At 38.9% G+C, this 16,603-nt stretch overlaps 1 protein-coding gene across 1 annotated transcript; it reads left to right on the plus strand.

Annotated features, from left to right (window-relative positions):
* The first annotated feature begins 11 nt into the window (after positions 1–11).
* Positions 12–16,225, plus strand: LOC134195559 (protein unc-45 homolog B-like). Its single transcript, XM_062664597.1, has 33 exons — positions 12–73; positions 132–290; positions 377–413; positions 2,928–3,049; positions 3,110–3,163; positions 3,482–3,571; positions 4,484–4,547; positions 4,757–4,860; positions 4,932–4,988; positions 5,047–5,158; positions 5,882–5,942; positions 6,003–6,097; positions 7,537–7,690; positions 7,751–7,795; positions 8,208–8,277; positions 8,343–8,435; positions 8,494–8,562; positions 8,625–8,690; positions 8,751–8,933; positions 8,986–9,039; positions 10,506–10,646; positions 10,700–10,744; positions 10,801–10,874; positions 12,470–12,536; positions 12,591–12,704; positions 13,380–13,427; positions 13,499–13,563; positions 13,629–13,746; positions 13,806–13,894; positions 13,958–14,021; positions 14,077–14,141; positions 15,725–15,779; positions 15,839–16,225. Exons 1-33 carry the CDS (start codon positions 56–58, stop codon positions 15,986–15,988), a joined length of 2,802 nt encoding a protein of 933 aa, XP_062520581.1. The 5' UTR covers positions 12–55; the 3' UTR covers positions 15,989–16,225.
* The last annotated feature ends 378 nt before the right edge of the window (positions 16,226–16,603 follow it).

A 16,603-nucleotide genomic window follows, 5' to 3' on the forward strand; every position in this document is an offset into this window, starting at 1 on the left:
AGTTGACATCAATGACTCTGTTCATTTCTAGACCACAGAAAACCTTCTCGTAATAATGGCATTGTCTGAAGATGTAGGTTTGAATTCGAGGTTGCAATGATGTGAGGGAGTCTTAATTGTTAGATATTTAGACTGTGCTGAGTTTGAAAGAGAAAGGAAATCAAATGTTTGCTGCTGGTCAGTATGTGGAGGCGGCTGAGACATACAGCCGTGCTCTGAAACGGTGCGAGAAAGGCGACGAGACTGCTCAGACTTTGCACAAGAATAGAGCCGCTTGTTATCTCAAACTGGTGAGAAATTCAGTCAGCCGTCCTCTCTATCTTGTCTGTTCTGTTGAATAAAATGTGTTGGTTGATTTTGTGTTTGACTTGTACAGGAGAGATACGGTGATGCTGTTGCTGACACTACAGCAGGTAGTCATGATTTAGTTGAGTCAGTTGTCATGCCTTTCTGTCTGTCTGTCTGTCGGTTTGTATGTTACTTTGTTTGTTAAAGTGCCCATAGTTAAAGTGGTGGTGTTAAACATCAATATTAATTAATTAATTACGTGGGCGTGTTTTTAAATATTAAGTCTTGCATTGGAGTCAAATGTTACTCAGCTAATTAAAGCAACACTCCATTGTCTCTTGCTCAGCATGGTTGCTCACCCACAAACTTGATTGCATGTATAGCTACGCAATCAAGATAGAAGGTTGGCCTGAACTACAGGCAAATCGATTTTGCAATGTTACTGAAGCAGAGTTAGGGTCACGCACAAATCAACTCGTCATCTTTCCTCAGGTCGAACACACCAGTAGGTTACATTTCACAGGAAACTAGTTTGAACTAGCCTTGTGCCCAGACTTCTCTCGCGCTAGTCTTGTCCGGTGCCCCTATGACAATTCCAGGCACGATATGGTCACTTGATAATACTTAACATTGTGGAAGTCATCATGCAATGCAGTGCAGAAGGTATAATTAGTGACAAGTGGTAGGGTTGATACCCCACCAACCCTACCTATTTTGACCTAGGTTTTTGTCCATACGGCTCGATTGTGCACGTGTATGTGTGCTGCGTACTCTGAACGTTGGAGGTAAATGAGATGTCTGTTTAGACTCCTCCTAAGGAACCACCCACCGCACATACAAGGGAGTATACACATCTGCCTGGCTGGTGCACCCCCTTGAAGAAGGGTCCGGCTATGCCACTGCTGTCATGGAAATTACCATGCAAACAGGACGTTTGAATAGTTGACTGTAGGTGACATTTAGCTCCTGAAGGTGTTTCTCGGTTGTCAAGTACACACAATCTCTAGCTAAAATACAAAAGGATGGGGCGACGGAACTCTACGAGGCTTTTCGTTGCCATTTAGTCACATGCACGCTTCGTTGCTATACTGATCTGTAATCGGACACAGAAACAAATTTTTTTGAAGTAGGTCTTGTATATCTAGATTTATAATGCAATATATTTTTATTTATTACAAGTCCCAGGAGGGACTAACCATACCATCTATACTAGATGTACCTGGTATCATTTAGCATTGCTACACCACAGTCTAGTAGAGAGTTACTGATGAAAATGACTAACAGATTTGCTAATTGAAACGTTATGTTTAAAAGAAGCTCTATGTGGTATAATCTTGAGCACTTGAAAGCTATAAGGTGTCCAAAGACCCAGGGTCTTAACTACGAGCGGATGATAAAAATGCTGCCTGTGCTGGACACATTGAAGTGATGTCGTTTGTCCTTCTCCATCTCTCCTGTATCAGATGCTGCAGCTGGATAATTTGCTGCTTGAGTGAGAAAAGACAGTTGTAAAGAATTTTGTACCGATAAGTCAAAGTATGCAGGTAAACCGCGCTTGAAATCAGGATGATACACATCTCCTGGTCTTGTTTTGTTGCTACTGCTATATCTAGCCTCCCAACAGCAACGAGAATCATCTGTCAGCAGTGCGTTATACACCACTTTGCATAAAGCATCATGACACTTTGTTGTCAACTCTGTCCTTGATTACATCATCCCAGTAGATGGTCACCAAACTTATAAGTAGTCTTACCACAAGGGCAGTCTTTGGAGTTTTGGGGTTGGAAAAATGGGATCCTCAACCATTCCGTAATGCAACAACAAACTGTCTTTGGGCATGGAAAGGCCAATATTTGGGTTCGGTACTGCCCGTAGCCATGCCCCAGTGTGTTGACCAGAAATGATATTCAGTTGAGCTTGGTCTCTTATTATGTACATATACATATACATACATACATATATATATATATATATATATATATATATATATATATATATATATATATATATAATATTATATATATATCGAGAGCTTGATGGATTGCCAAATAGTACTGTGCCTCTTTCTGTTGTGCGGCCTGGATTGGAAGCCTCGCTATACTCAACAATTAAAACTTATTTAAATGTTGTATGCATAATACTGTAAGCAGCAGAGCAAATATACAATAAGTCAAGTTAACGCAAATAGTATTGAGGCATTTAAGATTTTATTCTCAGACAACGTCGTTGAACGAGTACTGAACAGTTTGAAATTTTTTGCTTGATATTTGAGGCACGGATGCCTTGATGTATGAGAGATGTCTTAAAGTTTGTGAAATTAGGTTTTGAATAACACTGACTATCATAGCACGATGTTCTTATTTTGAAGGACTGTACTTAGTTCTTTAGTTTGGAATGCTAATTAATTATATGTTATCGTAGGGGACACACACACGTACACACACACACACACACACACACGCACACATGTGCACACACACACACACACACACACACACATGCATGCAGACACTCTCTCTCTCTCACACACACACTCACACACACACACACACACACACACACACACACACACACACACACACACACACAATTATATGCTAAAGGTGTCCAACTTATTTGGTTTGTCTTATGGTTTTTAGTGCTAACCATTGCTCCTAATGATATAAAATCTCTCTTTCGACGAAGTCAGGCATTGGAGAAATTGGGGAAAACTGAAGATGCATACAAGGACATCAAGACTCTTCTTTATATCGATCCAAAGGTGTTAGTTGCATTGGTGAAGTCTTTACATATCTGTTGGTCATACAGTGTCTTTGCTTAGAATAGGGAAGGTATTGCTGCTGGTCGAAGGCTCATGATTGCATTGTCATCAAAAGTATGGTAACTACATTAATTAATTTACTAATTAACTAAATATTTAATAAATTTGTCCTGTGGTTGGTTGTAATTATTTTCGTTCGGACTCTCTCACTGGCTTGGCACTTTGTCTATCTATCATTCAACACACATACACAAAGACAAACAAAGTGACAAAGCAAACAACGAGCCAATTAATTAAACAGAGAAAGTGACGAGCCGATTAGAAAGCTCAAATATATAATTAGAAATTGATATAAATTATTTAGTTATTTTTAGTACATGCCGTTAGATGTACTCTGTTTTGTATTTCTACCTGAATGTATTGCTCTGATAGGCGGAGTTGCAATCTACAACAGATGGCAAAGTGTCGGAAGCGATGAAGATACTGCTTGGCTCGGAGCAATCTCAACAAGACAAAGTCAAGGTATTTACAGAGATTGTACTTACCCACTATTTTATATGCAATAAGTATTGGATTACACAGTGTGATTTGAGCATGTTTGTTTATTACAATGAGTTGAACAATAGTTCTCTAATGGAGTGTGTCGATAAATAATTTTAGTTTTATCGTACATGAAAATTAATGCTTGATATCTACATGTAGGAATGTATTGGTGGCTTTCAGTTACTTGTGTGTGTATGGTTACTTCTTGGTACTGTAGCAGGGCCGTAGGAACCGGTCCAGTTGGTCTGATTTTTGGCCAGACCGTATTTCAAAGTTTGTACTTCCGCTGGTTGACGATTGACTAGAACTTTCGGTTGAAGGTATAGGTAATGAAATAACTAATATATGTGTAGTTTGCCCGAAAGCAGATTATATAATCTTGACTAAATTTTCTATTTTCACTACCTTGAAAGCGTGGAGTGGAAGGTCATTGCGTAGCCACTTCATGCACTGTCTCTACCTCCCTTGGCGTCTATTCTACTCTGCCTATTATTGATATTAATTAAGCTAGTCGTGTCTTGCTTAAATCAGGTGATCATGGCAGATGGAAGTTGTTGTTGATGTTGCAAACGTGTTTGTCAACAGCACAGCCTGAGACACTCTTGACGTTTTGTCAATGCAGATCTTCATCTTTGATTTCGGATAGTTGGTATTACAGTATTTGTTTGTTAACGAAAGTAAACAATAGATATGGGTACAAACTGCAAGACTCTTTCATTAGTGCAGTGCCTGGTGATCACACCCTCTTAACATGCTATCCTTGGACCACGCAGTCTTCGTGCACGGTAGGCCCGACCATTTTGAAGTGCTTCTTTCAGGCCTATGTAGTAGTAATTGTTATGATGGAAGACATGATGAAGACGTGATGTTTTTTGTTTGTTTGTTTGGTAGGCAGCAAAGATGTTAGCTGTGTTGGCTCAGCAAGAAGCTGGTGCGGAGCAGATCTTTAGAATTGGTGAGACTGTTTTCAATGCTTGAACACAAATACACATGCATTTTGTCCACAGACAGACAGACACACAGACAGACAGACCGATAACACAAACACACACACACACACACACATACACACACACACACACACACACACACACACACACTCACCATGTGATCATGCATGCAAACACCAGTCATAGACAGACGTATGGTAACATTTTGTTGCAGATGGTGTAGCAAAGTTTTTGCCACAACTCAATGGTGATAACGCAGAATTGGCTTTGCCACTCCTTCTAGTTCTTGCTCATCTTTGCGATGGCCATCAATCTAGAGTAAGCTGTTTTATCTTTCATTTCACATTTTTTGGGCTACAACCCTTCAGAACTGGCTGGTCTTCTTACAGGCGTCAGCAGTATTGAACCAAGTAACTACAGACACATTGAGTAGTTTGTTGCGCTCAGTATGCAATGCAGTTGTACTGAACTTTGTATCGGTTTTCATGCGGTTTGTTGGTTTAGAGCAACAGTGATGTGTCGAAACGAACAGCATTTGTGTTGCATCGTTCGTTAACGTCTGCAGTTTCTGAAGACAAGCGAGAGCATAGAGGCAGCAAACAGGCCGTTGTTGTGGGTAAAATAATTGTGATGTATTTTGTTATGTTTGACGTGTGTGTTTATACGTATTTTATATTTGCTGTACATTAATTTACATGCAATATTAATTAACTTAATTAACTGACAGAGGTAGTTGTTCTTTGATTTGTTGTAGTGAATTAATTAATCGATATTCTATTTTAAACTTTTATTTTAAAGTAGTTTGAAGTAACAAATTCACAGTGTTTCATGCAGGATTTATATTGGGTAATACTGTAGCAGGTTATCAAGAGGGGCAGTCTAGCAACTACCAAAAGAGCCATGTACATGATGAACAATGTTACATACATACACATGTACGTTTATGCATGCAGTATATGTACAAACAAATGCACACACACACACACACACACACACGCACACACACACACACACACACATACACACTCACACACACACACACACACACACACACACACACACACACACACACACACACACAAACACGACACTACTAAACTGTACTCTAACTCTAACTGTGTTTGATATTATTTTCTTACGCCTACTCAAAGGGGCAAGGTATACTCAAGGTAGGGCAGGGTGCACCCCTTTTGAGAATGGCATTGTATCTTGTTAAAACAGCCTGTGTGAAACACTGATTAATTAAGGTAGTGACTAAACTGTTGATTGCATGTATACTCAGTAACTGCTTGATTAAGTTTTCTGGTGGTTTCTGTTTGACCAGTTATGTTGTTTGTAGTGTCAGCAGCTGATATCAAGGACATCTTGCAGCTAGTTTTGGACAGACTGGGTGATCCATGGTAATCGAGATTTCGATCTGATCAGTCATGTTCTTGCATTAATTAACTCTCTTTTGGTAGTGTTTGTGTTGAAGGAAGAGATGGCTTGATGGAAGTCATAATCAAATCTTCAGCGGCTTCGAGTCAAGTAGCAGTCATGTTTATTCAACTACGAGGTGTGTTGTTTTGTTGTAATGATTTGAAGATTTAATTGTTGTGTTTGTTGTAAATTCCAAACATGTGCTTAGTAGCCTGTAGAATTTGGTGTATTTGGTAGTTATGACTGACTCGATAGTTCTTTATTTTCTACCTTTGCTGTCTAATTTGTGTGATTCTGGTTGTTGGGAGTTTAGAGCTATGGATATCTGGATTTACCTGTTTGTGTACAGTCTGATTGTTTGCTACAAGTTTATTTCTTAATTTGTATGCATGTATGGTTCAATATGTTGGTGAAAATACTGAGATGTTATGTTTGGCTGAGTGAAGGATGAGAGGTTAATTATAACATATGAAGGAAGGAGCTTTGACAGGCTGGCTTAAATCTACTGTCTATTCTCTTAAGAAAACCTATTAGTAGCTATGCTGGAGTCGCAGATGTATTAATTAGATCTAAAAATTTCCAAGAATGGTAAAGCTTCTATTTTTATGTAAGCAGTGCGTTTGAATGGGTATTTGTAAATATAGGGAGGTGCACATATGGTTGGACAGACAGACTGACTGACTCTTGGTCCAAGTTGTCTTATAACTTACTGATTTTTGGCATATTGTAGACTGTAATAATGTCTTGTATAAGAAATATATGTATTGACAGACAGACAGACAGACAAATTACTCTGGAAATGAGAATAGACCAGACAGAGTTGTGTATGACTCTGAGTGTAGCTACGACCTTGATGTAGCCATGGCTCATTCTTTCAGCCAAGACACTTTAAAGCAGGTAGCTTTAGAGGAAGGTTTTGCTGCAGCAAGAAGGGAGGAAAGGAAGATGATCAAATACCATAAGCAATAACTTGCCGGCAATACATCAAACCTCAATTTCACTCCTCTGGTATTTGAACATTTTGGAACTTGGGGATCAGAAGCTACCAACTGTTCAAACAAACTAGCCAGAAGATAAGGAGACTTTATTGAAGGCTTGGGTTTCACAAATGAATGTGGCATGACATGGTGACTTATTATCAGCTTAGCAAGCACAAGAAGGACAGTGGACATGTGCTACCAAAGGGTAGACCAAAAAACAGACAAAGATATGACTATTAAAATAGTAGTGATTTTTAAAATAGTAATTGACTTTGAGTAGCTTGTTTGCATTTAATGTTAGAAATATAATGTAGAGTTTGTGTTTCAATAGGTGACAGACAAGACATATGATTTCAAGATAAACTGACTATCATTTAACTAATTAAAATGTTTATAAGGTTAAATGAAATTTAAATTTGGAAAATTTCCACAAGACAAAGGTTGCACCCTAAGATGGACCATTTGCATAATTGTTTATCAGTATTTGTTAGCAGTTGTTGTTATTTCCTGAAACACGGTAGATACCTACAAACATAATGTGCATTATTTAGTGGTTGATGATGAGTTTCTTGACTTACTATGCAACTATGATTAGGTGTTGAGAGATTGCTGCAGGTTGCAGAGTGTACTCATTATGTTAAACAAGGCTCTGCTACGGCGCCTGAGGATGGGGCTCGTGTTTTACCAGTTGGGCAATCAACACGACTGCAAGTTTCAGTAGCACTGGCAAAACTGTACGAGAACTGTGGGTATGTCTCTTGTGGGTCTTGAGATTGTTTTTGCAGATGAGATTGTTGTGGTATGATTAGAGATCAGAAGAACCTATTCAAGGAAACCTGTGCATCATATGTTAGGTTTGTTTGTCAAATTAGCACTTTTGTGTTGAGTTTTGAAGTGACCTTATGACATGACATGCATGTAGCATGCATGTTAGCATATACACACTTGTACAGGTTAAACAGATAGACAGGAAGGCAGACAGACAGACAGACAGTTTTTAGTGCTTTTTCCTGTGTGTTTGTTGTTTGTGGACTGTAGCACCTAAAACATTATGTCATTGCCTAGCACTCTTTGTATGATAGATGAATGTTTGAAAATATATGTGATTGACAGACAGACAGACAGACAGACAGACAGACAGACAGACAGATGCATTGTCATACACACATACCCACAAGCACAGTCATGTATACTTACTCTCTTACACATTTATCTCTTATTATGGCACACTATGTCTGTATTCTTTATTCCTCTAATATGTTGCAGTGAGGGAGTTCAGCAAGAAACTGGTGAAGCTATGCTTGCTGTTATGTCTGCACTTTCTGCACTTCTTCAGGTTTGTTATTGCATTTTTATATACCAGGTATTTATCTTTCTAATTTCTGTTATCTACTTCTGTAGGGAATTCCAGAAATTGGAGGTAATGTATTTGGTAATGCAGAAGTATTGAGTAAGATGATACAGCTTGCTCAATCTGATGACAGCACAGCAAAGGTAGCATGCAGTATCATCTCAGTGCATTTATTTTGATGTGAAGTTCTGTTGACCCTAGCGAGTTGCAGCTGAAGCTATGGCTCATGCAGCTTCAGACAAGACTCGATGTACAGCTATTTTGGGAGAGGTTAGTGTCATATTTTATGACCATGTCCTAATGTGGTGTGTACGTACACATTGGTATTATAGGGTTTTGAAGTGTTGAAAGAATTGTACAAATCGAAAGATGATGCCATTCGTGTACGAGCCTTAGTGGTCAGTCTCATCATGTTGAGTGCAATTGTACTAGAATTATAACACAAAATTTGATTTTAGGGTTTGTGTAGGCTTAGTTCAATAGGAGAAGGCAATACCAATGATCGTCCATTAGCTGAGGGGTCAACATTGCGTCTTTATAAGGCTGCACGAAAGTATCTAGTAGAGGAAAAGAAAGATGTAGAATTACAAAAGTGGGCAGCTGAAGGAGTCGCATTTCTTGTGATAGACGCTGATGTGAAGGTTAGTTGACTGATTGAATGCAACTTTTTGACGTTATATTACAAATTTATAGGAGGCTCTGGTTGATGATGAGAAAGCACTTGAATCATTGCTGGACTTAGCAAAGGTCTGTAGTTGTAGTTGTTGTGTTGTTGTCACTATGTTGGTTATTATTATTTCGACATTTTTAAATTGTTTGAATAGACCATACTATGTACATTTTAATCAATTCTTACAACAGATATTTTTACTTTTTGTATCAACCAGACGTCTGAAAACATTACTATTTTATTACCTATCTATTTAGTGAAGTGACCTTCATATGTTTTGTCAACAAGGTCTGTGTTTGGTCGTAATATTATTATTAAACCAAGGCACGTATGTGTAGGGTTACAGTAGTGTGTCAGTAGACAGACGGATGGATGGACATCTGGTTGGCCAATTGGAATGCAGCACATGCTTCTGTGTGCTTGCTTGTCTGGGAGTGCAGCAGCTGTTCCGTCTTGTTGCAGCAATATTCTGTTGTACTGTGTTGTTACAAGCATGACCGTTGTTGAAGCGTCTGCAGTGCGAGGTGTTGTTTTCCGTGTTAATCCGGCCACATGAGTGGATTTGTTGTTCAAGCTTGGATGTGTCTTGAGTTGCGTCATTGTGCTGGTTTGTGGGTTGATTAATCATTATGGCTTTACGTTTGGGTATGTGGGGTCTTTGGCTTATAAACTGATGTTCTGAATCGCTAAAGCAATATCGTATTTCTTCAATTAAACGCCACGCTGCATTTATTTTGTAGCTAGCATTGCAACTACGGCGTTGAAATGAGGGTGGCTTTTATTGGAGGGGTGTTTTATTTGTTAAAGATTTTCTATCTGTGCTTTTAGAGTGTCACGCTGTAGGTTTGACACCTTTTCAAGAGAACAACACTTACCATAGTTAGTGGTACGCATTTCTCAATTTGAAACGCCATATGGTGAAAAACAGTATCCGTATAGTCTAGAGAAACGTTTGTCTCACGTATGCCTCCGTAGAAGTTGTACGATTTTTTCTTCAAAATACCAGCAATAAATGAAATGTAGCGTTTATTCGAGGGTGGCTTTCAATTGAAGAAATACAGTAGGTGAGGAATTACATTGCGTTGACAAAATCTCAAAACCACAATGGCAGCTGATCGTTTAGCACGTTAGTGCTTCTTCGTTATTGTTTTGTGGTCAACCTAATCAGTCTGATTTATAAGGTCAGTTTGGAGGTTGTAAGGTTTACTGTAAGCACCAGAACTAAACCCTGCATCAGACGTATTTAGATCATCATGGCTGTTTGGACATTAGACATGACTTTACATAGAATTTGAGTGGATTCAAGAAGCACAATTTTTGTAAGTGCTGCATGTCTTGATGACCAATCATATATGTCATGCTGAACCAGATCAGTCATCTTTGTGGTTGTTTTTATTAGTAGTAGTATTGTGTGTGTGTGTGTGTGTGTGTGTGTGTTTGTGTGTGTGTGTGTGTGTGTGTGAGTGTGTGTGCGTGAGTGTGTACTTGCTGACACCCATACATATGTTTTACATGTAGTTTCATCTTGTGGCTCTCTGTATAGATTGGTGATCAGACTGTTGTGTTTGGCATTGCCAGTATGTTGGTTAGTCTCACCAACAGTTATGATAAACCACAACTAGATCCAGAGATGGAAGAACTTGGTAAATACGCACAGCAGAACTTACCCACACCACATGAGAAGGTCAATATGTTCTACTTTCTTTTGTCAGTTGTATGCAATTAGACGTGTTACAGGATGCTGACGAATATGTCAAAAAAAGAATAGAAAAATTAATGAAGGTTGTTGGTGGTTGATGGAGTGTCCAACTAGTTTTTCTGATTTGTGTTTTGGACAGGCTGGTGTAATTGTGGCTTTAGCACACCTAGCTGGCAATACAGAATCAGCAGTCAGCAGGGAGATGCTGTCTAGGTACTACATGTTGGTTTTGTAGTTACAGTTATATGTAAAGGGTATTGTGCTGGATGTTTTTTCAGCATCTTTACATTGTTTGCTTATTAATTAACCCAAAGCATGAATGCACTAGGGTTACAGTAGTCACTAGTATGTCAGTAGACAGACAGACAGATAGACAAACAGGCGGACAGCCAATTGGAATGCAGCTCATATGCTCATTATTATTGCTGGTGTTCATAGCTTGCCATTTGTAAACAATCCCACATGCTAGTCAATGCAATGTGTCCAGCCGTCTTCTTAAGCTCTTGAATGTTGAGCAGGTGCCAGTACGTTCTGCAGCAGCTGTTCTGTACCTAAGCTAGCAGTCAAGGGTTTAGCACTTTAGTGCTCCTTCATTAATCCAAGGCACGCTGCTATAGACCAATGACTCGATGACCAACTTGATAGTCGGATATTGGTGGTTCTCTGGGCGAGTCAATAGACAGTTGCGGGCGGTATTATCTACTCTGTCTAGGTCCACTGTTCTTACTGTATCTGTTGTGTGCACTTGCACCTGTCAGTCTACTTTCTGTTCTTTCGTAGCAGTGTGCGTATTCCACTGTGTTTCTTGTAGATTTCGATGCAGATGAAGCTGTTTTGGCAAAGACTGCCGGTCCTTTATTAGCCTGCTGTTTAGACATGTCTTGGCATGTAGTGTCTAGTGACGTGTATGTGACCTTGTATCTCATGACTTACCATATGTGCGTCCTTTTACCTAAGCTAGCAGCCGAGGTTTTAGCACTTTAGTGATTCTTCATTGATTACAGTACTTATATTAGGTTGTACTACGGACCAATTTTATAACAAGCAATCTGTCGATACAGTACATCATTGCAGCTTTAAGAGAAACTGCTGTAATTGAGTACTTCTACAACTACAGTAGAACCTTGCTAATCTCAACCTTGCTCATCCAAATCCGAATTACTTTTGTGCCCTGCCTCACTTACCCACATCATAATAGGCAGTCTGATCCAGGTTGCTGCCGAACTCACTGACAGTGTTGTTATCTTAGTCTTCAGCAAATGTGTAAATCCAACTATTTCTTAAATCCTGATTGTCACAGTATTCAGATGTATATAGTCGTCGCAGTGGTGTGTTTTCCATAAACATGACATGTGGAGACATACCTAAATGTGCCAGTGGTCTGGGTGTCAGAGGTGAGTTCAAGACCTTGGAGGCTATGCATTTCTGTAATCCGAACAACTTCACTAATCTAAATGACTTCACTGATATGAGGAGGGGTTGGGGTGGGGCTGTTTGGATGAGCGAGTGAGGTTCGACTGTATTGCACAACACTATAGTTTTGAATAGATTTTGTCTTTAAGTAGTACATATGATGCTAGAAAGTTGCATCTTAAAATTGTATGCAAACGTTACTTTTGCATATAAAACATGTGACTGATAAATATTGTTCGATGTAGTCTCCTAACCTTTTTAAAATGTTGAAATGTTAGGGTTGACACAAGTAAAATAAAATGATGCTGCAAAAGTGATTATGCATGGTTAGCTAAGAACTGAGCTGCTATTTAGTGTTCAAAGATGCAAATGTAGTGTTTTGTTGTTTGAAATAGAGTGTTCTTGGCGCTAGTGAATGATCAGAAGCACAGAGGCATGGTGATTCAGCTGGGAGGAGCAAAGGTCTGGGCAGACCTGTGTCTTTTGTTTGTTTTGAAAATTTATGTTTTGTTTTAGGCATTATTGCCGATGGCATTGGAAGGTACAGAGAAAGGAAAGCATTTTGCAGCACAAGCGGTTGCTAAAATTGCAATAACAGCAGATCCAAGGATGGCATTTCCAGGACAAAGGGTACAATTGTGGGGGATGGGGCAACACGAAATATTAGGAGAGACATGAAATTGCAACTTGACGAGTTTACAGTGTTGACAAATTGTTATTTTATCCTCATCGATAGATTAATCAGGAGACAGACGGAAAACAGGGTGATGGCAGATTGATGGACTGATGAATTGATACACAGACAAGAAGGCGAAGAAACAGAGAAATGAGAAAACAGACAGACAGAGAGCTGTATACAACAGCTAGACAGACAGAAAGATTGTCAGCGGACAGATAGACACAGATAGAATATTTCAAATATCAATTTTTCTAGTACAGTTACATTATTTAAAAACTATTTTTATTTTATTTTATTTTATTTTACTTTATTTTATTATGTATTTTATTTTTATTATTAATTTAATTTATAATTATAGATTTTATTTTTGAAAAGAAACAGACTTAAGTAAGTAGATAAACAGATAAACAGATCTACTATACACATAGAGAAGTAAGTAGACAAAGACATTAATTGTTATAAACTCTGTCAATGTTAGACCTAAAATTGTCGCTGCGAGACCTACAACAGACACATTACATTGATTGTTGTGCAACAACAATCTGATATCACAGTTTCTAGCCAAAAAATTGTGTTACTAACATTTGCATATTGTATTACTTCTTGATTGTCTTTCATTCTCGCAGGTGTTGGAGACAGTACGACCATTGGTGCAATTACTAAAATCAGAGCATGTTAGTGCATCTATCCTTTGATAGGAATGATTTTATTAATGTAGTGTAATAATACGATGATTTATTGAAAGGGTTTGCAGCAGTTTGAGGCTTTGATGGCGCTCACAAACTTGTCATCATTGGATGCCGATGTTAGGTGAGACTTTTTCTATAGATCGACTGTGGCAGGTGTGACTTCGTGATTTTGTCATGTTGATGTAGAAATCGTATTGTGAAAGAGAAAGGTATACAGTACATTGAATCGCTGCAGTTTGAAGATCACGAACTGCTGCGTCGTGCAGCGACCGAATGTATGTGCAATATGGTAATGAACGAAGAGGTTTGTGATGACATATTGAATACTGTGATACCCGTATTTGCATCGGACTATGTATGTAGGTGTTTGAAATGTATGTCAAAGACTCACCAACAGAAAGAGTGAAGCTCATGACGTTGTTTGCTGGCGAGGAGGATTTTGAATTAGCTCGGTCTGATTTGCTGCTTTGTGTGTCGTTGATTGTTTGCACTGATTGTTGTTTGTTGGTAAACAGGGCCGCGTCTGGAGCATTAGCCATGCTCACAACTAATAAGCGAATTTGTGAGAAAATGATGGAGGTCTGTTTGTGTGGTTGTTGTTGTTGTGGTGGTGGTAGTAGGATGGTTGTGTTAGGTACGGCCTTGTCTTGAAGTTTTGCAGCAGTTGTTGTGCTCGGACAAGAACGAGCTACAGTACAGGTAGAATGTCTCTTTGTGATGTTTTATGTGTTTTGTTTCGTTAGTTTGTAAGTGCTGGTTTCACTGTGTGTTTGTGAGCAAGTAATGCAGATGAAATTTTTTCACTAAAAATTAATGAAACTAAAAATCTTTTTACACTTACTGACTGTCAGGCATTTGTTGTACCATGTAGAGAGAAATGAACAGCATAATGGATGGACAAATTTTGGTGACAATTGTAATTTGCAATTAGGTGATTGAAGAGTAAATTGTCAAAATTAAAAGTTATCAAATTATTAGTTTCCTGGACTCCCAATTAGTTGGGCTGCATCCATGTGTGTGTGTGTGTGTGTGTGCGCGCGCACGCATGCGCACGCATGTGTGCATGTGCACATGTCTGCGTGTGTGTGTGTGTGTGTGTGTGTGTGTGTGTGTGTGTGTGGTGTGTGTGTGTGTGTGTGTGTGTGTGTGCATGCGTGCGTGCGTGTGTGTGCAGTAACTGTTTCGAAATGCCAGATCTACAGTACAGAACAAACACACCATGTACATCTGTTTGATATCATACATTGACGGAACTCGTACATAGCCAAAATTAATAATTGCCAAAATTAAACATTAGACAGTTTGGCCAAATGTTATCCTCAACAGAATTTCTCGGTCTTCAGTAGTTGATTTGTTGTCATGCAAAAAGTCACCAATAAAAATGCCTGTACAAATCACATTGGCAGATGATTTGTTTGGAATATCAATAGTAATGTCTAGTCCTCTGACACATGACTGGCACCAAACAAATCATCTGGGTCTATGTGCACCACGTGTACACACATGCATTCACACGGGGTAGAGCTTGCAGGTGGTACAATCACAACCGAGTATGAAGTACTACATGTTTTTGTAAAACACAAAGAAACGGATAATTAACACAAATGGTGATCTGTGTGATGCTCCCTACACTTACGGCAATGAATGTCTACCTTCATTCTGTTCACTCTCTAAGTCCATCTGTCAGTAATTGTCTATACAATTGACTTCCTTGTTCGTATTATGTCAGCTTGGTATGTCTAGTACTTAGTAGTCAGTTATTGGCAATGTCTTATAGCGGTGCGGGATATAATGGTCAGTCATCAGACATTTGTCTGCCCAAATCATGTCGACCGTACTTAATTACCGAACGGTTGGCACATCTGTTCAGTCAACAAGGTTGGCCATTTCAATGTCTGTTAATGCAGATGACTATGTGTCTTAGTCTGCCTCCTGTTATAGTTTGCTTAGATCTAATCACAGCAATAAAGACTTAAATTTAGTGTAACTTCAGTGCATTAAAGAAGCAAGAGCACAGACATGTATAAACATTTTGTGCCTTGTTACACACAATGTCTACAGTTGCTTCTGGGAAACTATGCATGCATACTTATATTCATACATATTTAGATTTATTAATACAGTAATATGCTGCTGTTGCTAGGATGTCTGATAACTTTTTATGGATATCTGGTCACCCATGAGTCGTCATGTCCTGCACTGTATAGTATATTGTCAATGTTCTGTATGATGTCAAAACCTAGGTGGCATATTAATCTACTTAATCTGCTAATCTTCTTTAGGGGTGTTTACATAGTGTACAACATGATCAATAACAGCAAAGAAATTGCTGAAAAGGTTTGTTATATGTTTGATTTTATACGATATCCTTTTGAAGACAATATGTCTGGTGTTAGCTGATAGAAAACAATGGATTGGAAATCTTGATGGCTCTGTCCCAGGAATCGGTTGTTTCTGATGAGACAAAGTTGTGGACGGGCAAGACTCTAGACCGGCTAGTAGACTGGGGTCTTATTCAACCAGCACAGTCTAGTAGTACATCATAGGAGCAAATAGCCAATGAGTCAGATTACTGTCTTAGGATTTTAGTTTATAACTTAGCAGTGACTAAAAGGGTAATGAAATGCAGTCAGTGTGTCACCAGGTAACGGTGAGGCCACAGACAATTTGGGTCTGGCAGGTATCCTTAGGCTTCAATACTGCCTATGTGAAAATCATTTGTATTTTGTACTTTCCTAAGATTTCATTTGTTGGCAATGCTTTTGCTTAGGGAACATGTCATAACTGGTAGATGTGTTGTAAAGGCTCATGTGCGCATGCACACACACACACACACACACACACACACACACACACACACACACACACACACACACACTTGCTGTGCTATGCAAAGGTAAGAATTTCATCCAGTTTAGCATCAACTGTGCAGCTGCTTTGCATGGCAGAAGCATAAACATGTTGACAAATGGCATAATTTTCTGTTTCTTGTATAGATCACCGTGTGCCTTTGCCCTATGCTGCAGGTGCATGGCTACGTATACCTAGCATGACAACATATATACACTGCACTACGATATGTAACTAGCAATTGCTTATGCAAACGACCTCACAAACTACAACTCAATTGCTAATTCTCGAGTTTAGGATTTGCAGCTGAC

Source organism: Corticium candelabrum, chromosome 20 (assembly GCF_963422355.1).
Source record: "Corticium candelabrum chromosome 20, ooCorCand1.1, whole genome shotgun sequence".
Taxonomy (NCBI): Eukaryota; Metazoa; Porifera; class Homoscleromorpha; order Homosclerophorida; family Plakinidae; genus Corticium; species Corticium candelabrum.

Coding starts and splice junctions, on each gene's coding strand:
- LOC134195559 (XM_062664597.1), top strand. Junction 414..2,927: donor TGTTGCTGACACTACAGCAG/GTAGTCATGATT, acceptor TATGGTTTTTAG/TGCTAACCATTGCTCCTAAT. Junction 14,142..15,724: donor AAGAACGAGCTACAGTACAG/GTAGAATGTCTC, acceptor AATCTTCTTTAG/GGGTGTTTACATAGTGTACA.